This window comes from Dysidea avara, chromosome 9 (assembly GCF_963678975.1).
Source record: "Dysidea avara chromosome 9, odDysAvar1.4, whole genome shotgun sequence".
NCBI classification, from domain to species: Eukaryota; Metazoa; Porifera; class Demospongiae; order Dictyoceratida; family Dysideidae; genus Dysidea; species Dysidea avara.
The window spans coordinates 19,592,247-19,600,753 of record NC_089280.1 but is presented as its reverse complement, the minus strand read 5'-3'; the positions used below and the strand labels follow the sequence as shown (position 1 = coordinate 19,600,753).

The window sequence follows — 8,507 nt, the reverse complement described above, 5'->3', positions numbered from 1 at the left end:
CCTATTGCACTAAAGCAGTATATTATAGTAACAAGAGAGTATAAAAGAGAGTGTGTCTAACTACAGCATGGGCCATCAAAAATGACAGCCAGAAGTCCACAGGCTTCTCATGAATTTACAAAAAGGGTGTTAATATGCTTTGGCTTCTTCCATACACTAACTTTCAAGGGGCTACTCAATGTCACTCTCTCTTTTATTATTTACTCTTGATAGTAATCATAATGCACTAACTGCATGTTAACAATGTAAACTAGGTATGTTAGCAACCTACTGGACAGACACTACACTATTATGACTACAAGTCACTCTCTTTTATTATTTACCCTTGCTAGTAATCATAATGCACTAACTGCATGTTAACAATGTAAACTAGGTATGTTAGCAACCTACTGGACAGACACTACACTATTATGACTACAATGTGTTAATAGTCTATGATTTGTGTGTATGATTTGAATGTACATACTTTGGAAGCCGTTTTTACTCCAAAAACAATTTGAATGCCTAAATTGTGTTAGCTCATCATTTTAAAGATTAACTCTACTAAGATGCATAAGTTGCAGTTTTACGCAATGTAACTGTGACATGTAATGACATAATGAAATTGCTAATTTTGTCTTTCACTTTCCATAAAAACAGCATTGGACATCATGTCTCATTCAGCCACTTATAACATAGCTGCATAGAAGTATACAGTAACACATACAACGTTCATTATTTGTTTAACAATACATTAATATTGCCATTGTGTTTGTAAATGTATTTCAACATGTTGGTTTGAGGTATACAGGACTGACAAAACAATGTATTGTTGCATTGTGATTGCAATTATGACTGTGCACATATAAACAATAAACTCCATGGTGCTAAAACTGTTAATCCAGATTTTTCTATAGTAATATAAGTGCGATTCACATCAAATGGATACTACTGGGTAAGTTTACTGCATGGCAGCATTGAGAATATGTACATACGTATATGGTAATCATAGTTGTTCATTCATCAGTATGTAAAATGTGTAGTGATAAATTTTCATTGCCAGTCATGTAAGGATTACATGTAGGGTGGACGCTGTGATGATAACCCAAGAACTAGACAACATGTCGAAATTAATTATATTGTGACAATACACCTTTTATTTTTCTTTGTGTTAAGTTGTCACAAACTCCATAGTGTGATGTGTAGATTGTTGTATGAAAAGGTGAAAATACTGTAACTACTATTGTGACTGGGCCTGCGAAAACAGGGCATGTGGGCACACAAAATTTGCCTACCTTTTCAAACTTTCACCACTCCTAACTTTTTATTCCATTAAGTTATGACCATACAATTTTCAGCCCTACTTTAATTGGCCTTATAACACAAGTTACACGATGCAACTATCTTAATCCAATACGGAGATATGACCTGTTGTGTGATGGGATTACATAGTTTGTGCCCACATGCCCTGTTTTCGCATGCCTGGTGATGCACTAGTATTGTGAGAAAATATACCAAGTAACGGAATAATGTATTCAAGTGTCCTGTTGATTCTAACTCAATGATTACCACATTTTGTTGCTGGTACATACATTACCCATGTATGTACAAATACGGTGCATTAATGTGAAACCCATGCCAAGCTGCAGAATAACATTGCTGCCTATCTACAAAAAGAAAATCCTGGAATTCAAACAGCTACATATAACTGTAACTTTCTTTTTAATGACCACCATTATATTGCCCGTAAAGAAAATTAGGCAAAAGTAAGTCACAAATGCAGCGCTTTCTTGGTGTTATCATTTTAATTAACTTTACAGGATTTTAACTTTTTGAAGACAACATTTTTTCGAAGCTTTGCTGTTTTAGTGGGAATATATCACTTTTTTATACTGATACCACAAAGCTGGCAATTAATGGAATGTATATATACAATTTGCCTTGGAACTTGCTTATTCCTTCTCTATATATAGCTAGGCACAATGGAAGAATTAAAAGAATAATTAAGAAAGGAAGAATTAAGAAAGTTGTTACGTACATGTTTTGTTTTCTATGCATCTTATTGTTAGCACTCTAAATGAATACTTTTTCCATGACACGTAGAATGTTCTAGAAAATTCCATCAAAAGTATTTTATACAAACTGCGTTTCAAGAAAGAACATTCTAGAACTTTTTATTTTTAGGGTAGAAATTTTGACATTGTACATGCATAATTATTATTAATATTATAACTTAGTACATATACTTGGTTGTATAATTATATTCAAAAATACTTTTTTAAAAAATTGTATACACTTCTGATCCTTTACAGCTACATGGTTGCATGGAAGCTGCTTCTGTTTGTTTCACTATACACTACAACCAGTGCTGTTTACACTGTGACACCTGCAGATCATCCTAACACTACATGTCATCATTGTCATAGCCTACCACACTACCTGCGCAATACCACCAAATACTTCACCTCTAGCACTCAATTACTCTTCCTACCAGGACTACATCACCTTCACACTGATCTCATCATACAAAATGTTCACAACATTTCACTCATTGGAAATATGACTACTGCGGAAACTGTCATCCACTGTAACTCATCGGTTGGTATAGTAATGTTTAATATTACTAACTTGATAGTAACTAATATAACAGTTAGGAGCTGTTTTGGTAGTGAATATAACAATGCTACAGTCTTGATCAAGCAATGTACAAATGTTCAACTGAAACTTGTAGTGATAGAAGACACTCGTAACTCATATGGTATAGTTGGCATCAACATTTTGGGTGACTCATTTTTCTCCTACATCACCAACAATGCCATAATAATTATCTATAATGATAATACAGAAGATTCAAAGAATCATAGTCTTTCAATAGATCACTATCATGTCAATTACATAGATAGTAATTTTACATCGATGCTAAACTTTACATTCGTCCAACAGATTTATAAAGTCAAGGTTAATTTATTAAATTTGGTCATTCAAGGTCTCAATTATAAAGGCAAGACATTGTCAATTTATTTTAACAACAAAGATCAGGGACAAAGTATGTTCACTCTAAATTCTTGCTATTTTGCTAATAATCATATATACAGCAACCTGTTATACATTGCATCTTATGATGAGCAACATGGTAATGCTGTTTGGCTTGAAGATTGTACTTTTTTCAATAACCAGTATAGCGAGAATCAATCTGATTTTGTCAGATTTATAGAAGTGGATGATGGTCCAGATATACACATAATCAGTTGTACATTTCAGCACAACCACAATGTAGAGATTTTTCGAGTGATTGCGACAAAAGTATTGAGAGGAATGAATACAGTCACCATTGCCAATACAACATTTTCATCTAGCACAGGAATGACCTCCAGACATTTCATTGATGTGGATTTAGTTCAGTTATATTTAATAGGTCCAGTAATATTCAAAAACATTAGCAAATGTAGCAGTGTCATTAAACTGAGAACCAGTAACATTACACTTTTAAATTACATTGAATTTGTAAATATAACTACAGAAAATATAATCTATTTTATTTCAAAGCAACTGCCGATTATATACTTCAGTACTTTTATAATGGAAAACACCAAAGTTAATGTCAGTCGAAGTACCTTTAATAAGTTTGCATTCTTCAATTCTGGAGCACAAAAGAATTTGGAGATTTATCCACCTTGCTACTTTCAATATTTAACTAAGGCACCACTGGATAGTCAATACAACTATTATAATTATTCTGTAATATTTGATAACAATTTGGAAAGATCGGTAAACTTTGCCTATAACAATTTACCTATTACACACTGCAGATGGTTACCACAGTCAACATTTAAAACTGCAAGTCCACTTGAAGTAAACAGTAAAATTATTAAGTATATAAACCAGACTGGTCAATACAATGCTTCATTACAATTTACTGCCAGTAAAAAGAAACTGTGCGCTTGTGACACTTCTAGATCTCATGATTGTTACAAGGATCCACTTGATTTCATATATCCTGGTCAAACAATGACTCTCGATATTTACATAAATGATTTAAACATACCATTTGGATATTCTAATAGTACAATAGTGACTGTTGTAAATGATTCTGACTGGCTACCACCAGCAGCTTGTGGTGTAACCAACTCTTCTGAAATATCAAGGACTGTTAAGAATTCTATTTGCACAACTTTAAAATATACCATTTCTTTTCCAACAAAATCTTCAGCATGGTGTGAACTATTCTTGAAAGGATTTTATGACAGTATTGGTATAACAGACATTTATTACATCAAAGCTTTGCACTGTCCAACTGGCTTCATCCTGGAAAATGGTATATGTCAATGCCATCCATTCCTTTACCAATATTCTATTACATGTGATATAAATGATCAGACCCTACTACGTCCCGCCAATACCTGGTTATCACCAGTACCTCATAACAATTCATATGTGTACAGCCTTTCACTACAGTGTCCATTCCACTACTGCCTATCTCACTCTTCACATTTTAAATTCTCTAATCCCAATTCACAGTGTCAGTTTAACAGGTCTGGTATACTGTGTGGACATTGTCAACATGGTCTCAGTACTGTATTTGGTTCCTCTCAATGTCAAAAATGTTCAAGTATCTACCTGTTTCTAATTGTACCCATTGCAATGGCAGGTCTTGTTTTGGTATTGCTCCTCTTTATTCTCAACCTCACAGTAACTGATGGAACTATCAATGCATTTATTTTCTATGTCAACATCATTAGTATTAACACTCCTGTGTTCTTTCCTAATTTAAGTAAATTTATGCCAGCTTATACCTTCATCTCGCTAGCTAATCTTGATTTGGGTATTCAAACATGTTTCTACAATGGTATGGATGATTATGCTAAGATGTGGTTACAATTAGCATTTCCCTTCTACCTCATTCTCATTGCTACCTTGCTCATCATAACAAGTCGTTACTCCACCACAATACAGAGGATCACAGCACGTAGAGCTCTACCAGTGCTTGCTACACTCTTCCTATTGTCCTATACTAAAACACTTCATATAGCATCCAGTATCTTGTTCTCTTACTCCAAAATTATTCACCTACCCAGCAATCACACTACACTGGTATGGTCAATTGATGCTAATGTACCCTTGTTCAAGATCAGATTTGTCATTTTGTTCATTGTATGCCTCACACTCTTCTTTTTATTAATTCCATTTAATATTATTTTGCTGTTCACAAGGTTGCTATCAAGATTTAGATTCATCATGAAGTTTAAACCACTATTGGATGCTTACCAAGGACCATACAAAATCAAGTTCTACTACTGGACTGGTGTGCAACTTGTGATAAGACTTGTTTTCTGTGGAATAGCATCACTGGATAGGAATATCAACCTCACTATTAGTACTTTTCTACTCAGCATTGTTGCAGTGATTCAGGCAATTTTGCAACCGCATAAAGTGAATTACAAAAATTATAATGAACTAATATTTATACTTAACCTTCAATGCCTATACATCATTTTGTTGTATGGAAAAGACAGCGTGTCCAGTGTTAGTGTTATTATTGCCATAGCAGCAGTTCATTTTAGTTTCATCATCATATATCACATTATCACTTACGTAAGGGGAGGAGATGTTAAAATCAAAATTGAGGACAAAATAGGTACTGCAAAAAGATGGCTTTCAACTGTTTGCAGCAAACAGAAGGTGGAGCAGTTTGAACTTGAAGAATATTTCAGTAATTTAAAAGAATTCCAGGAGCCACTTGTTGGCTTTGAAACTTAAAAAATTATTTGTTGTTGGAACAAAATTATTTATTGTAATCGGTTGTGGTTATTACAGTGCTCACAGACACATGCACAGACAAGTATTCACAGATCATTAGAACACAAATTGTGTGTAGAAATTTCTAACACAGGTCACAGCATATACCATGCATACACTGCACTGTATATAGCTGTTTGTGCATTCTGTTGATATTGTAAGATTGTGCTTGTAATCAGTAGCACATTATACATACGAATATCTTCAAATGATGCAGTGCCTCTTCGCCCAATATTGTCAGCTATATAATAGTTGTAGTTAAGGTATACTCACCCAGTAGTAGTGATGTTTGTGTCCACCATTAAAAAACAACCCAGGTTATGTTCTTGACACATGTTATCATTGAGATACAGATATATAACATATATAGTATATAAACTCTAGACTGCAAACTACTGGCTCATTGTACCAGTTTCATATCAGGGGTAGATCCAAGGTGTGGAAACGGGAGGTGCACCAAGGTAATAAGTAAATCGGTCTGCCCCCACCCGGCATTTTATAATGCCAAGACCAATCATTGCAGTTTTATGTAAAAATATCTAAAAATTCATTGCAGTTGCATTCCATTATATCTAGGAAACGAAATATTATAGTTATTTGAAAGAAGGATATATATATATGTAAAAGTTATACCTTGAACATGAGTACTTTGCCTAGTATATATGCATTTGCCCGAGTGTTGCAGGCCTGAGGGCAAGTACGTATATACCAGGCAAAGCACATGGTATAACTAATATGTAACTGAATTTTGGAAAATTACTCATATTGATGCACTTGAAATAATTAGAATTTTCATGTTAGTGGGTTGCTAATAAGATCAGGGCACAGTTTTGAAAGGATTTCAAGAATTGTCTTGTAATTTAAAGTGTTAAGAATGGCTTAAAACCACCAACAAGTAAATTTGCACTATAAAGTATGTGTTTTAATCGTTAAATATTTTAGGTGTCAAATGTACCCATATAGGTGATTTTCCAAAATTTGGTCACATGTTTCAGTGCCATATGGATTCATTTCCTACATGTGTGGCATGTTTCACATGCAGGTGTATTTATGTTGGACCATGTGAATTTTGATAGTGGGCACTGGAAACGATGTAAGAATAATGACATGACATCCTGTGCCAAGAATTCAAACTCAAATTCAAATGTATGCATAACAGCAAAATTTTAATTGTGGGTTTATGCAGTGACCAAAGAGACACAGGAAAAACTGACTTGATAATAAGTGCTCACAGTATGAATGAATCAGACCAGAAATTAATTCTAAAGGTAGGTACTCATAGTGAAGTTGCAACATAAGTTATGTTGATAATACTGGCTGCAGACCATAGGTGGTGAGATTGGGGCCAGGGGGCATGCTCCTCCCCCACTTTTATTGGACAATATTTGCAAAGAAAAGATTGAGATACTTGAATAGAACAGTCAACTACTCTAATAGAACAGTCACTTTTACATTTTTAAAAAATATTAAGGCTTTACAGCACAACTGCATTTCCTTTAAAGTTGTAAGTAACTACTTAATTTATTTGCAAAAACATAGTGAAATAGTTTGAAATATTCTCTCACAGCTACAAAAAATGAAATTTCCCTGGGAACAAGCCCCCAGATCCTGATGGATAGCATTCACATATGTTGCATGCTTAAGCTTCATACTCCATTGTGTAAATTTCACCGTCAAAGTTGGTTTTTGACCTGCTCCACCACCCCTACTGCAGTTGGCATTTTTTTAGCAGTTCATTATGAATTTAAACTATTAAAACTAGGTGATACGCATGCATATACAGTATGGTATGTCCTCTGTGTGTAATAAAATATGTATTATGTACATAGACTTGAAAATAATGTAGATTACATGAACTTGTTTCTACAGGTAAAATTGAACCCGCCATGGCACTGTCCATTGCCTTGTGAATTCAATAAGCTTATTTACCTGACTACCACAGGACTTGTTGATAGCTATAACCCACAACCAGCTCATTGCAGCTGACACAGAACCAGGGAATACTTAATGACCTGCATGTCAATTTAAAACACATCTTCAGACAACTTACCTGCTGCACGAAATGCAAAACATTGTATTGTGTACTCAGATGCATTACTACACTAATCACAGCATCTTTTCTAGTTTGACCCATACATCAGGTTAATGGCTACATGGAACAAGTGCCAAAATTATAAAATAATGTACACACTAATTCAGTGGGAAAACAGGTGTATCCCACAAGTCGAAGGTAACATTGAAAGACATGGTTTTAGCTAAATACATTTTACTTTTTCATAGCAGACAGAGAATTATGGACTCAAACTTGACTGCTTTATCAGAGGCTCTATTAATTTAAAAGTATCTTTTCAACCTTTTTATGCATACACTGTTTCAGTGGTGTAGCATTACACCACAAGCAAAACTAATAATTTTGAACCAGTTATTCCTTAAAAATTCTTCCTGATTCTTTTCACTATACCTATCATTCCCGGAATTATTCCAGTATAACAGTTGAATGCCTAGCCACAGCATATATCTTGTATGTTTGGAAATTCTGTATGCAATATTATACTGCCAAGAATGTGTCACCCATAGCTAATGCTGTAGATAAATTTATGTTAATAAGAAATAATTAACCATTGTCTCAACTTGTAGATACGCATGTCTACAGTAGTAGAGCGGAATAGCACCAAAAAAGGGCATTTGTGCACTTTGCGATACAGTTATGAAACTTTCCACACAAATTGTGC

At 34.2% G+C, this 8,507-nt stretch overlaps 1 protein-coding gene across 1 annotated transcript; it reads left to right on the top strand.

The window, feature by feature from the left end:
• Window positions 1–827: 827 nt before the first annotated feature.
• On the top strand, window positions 828–5,975 carry LOC136267280 (uncharacterized). Its single transcript, XM_066062368.1, has 2 exons — window positions 828–934; window positions 2,292–5,975. Exons 1-2 carry the CDS (start codon window positions 921–923, stop codon window positions 5,734–5,736), a joined length of 3,459 nt encoding a protein of 1,152 aa, XP_065918440.1. The 5' UTR covers window positions 828–920; the 3' UTR covers window positions 5,737–5,975.
• The last annotated feature ends 2,532 nt before the right edge of the window (window positions 5,976–8,507 follow it).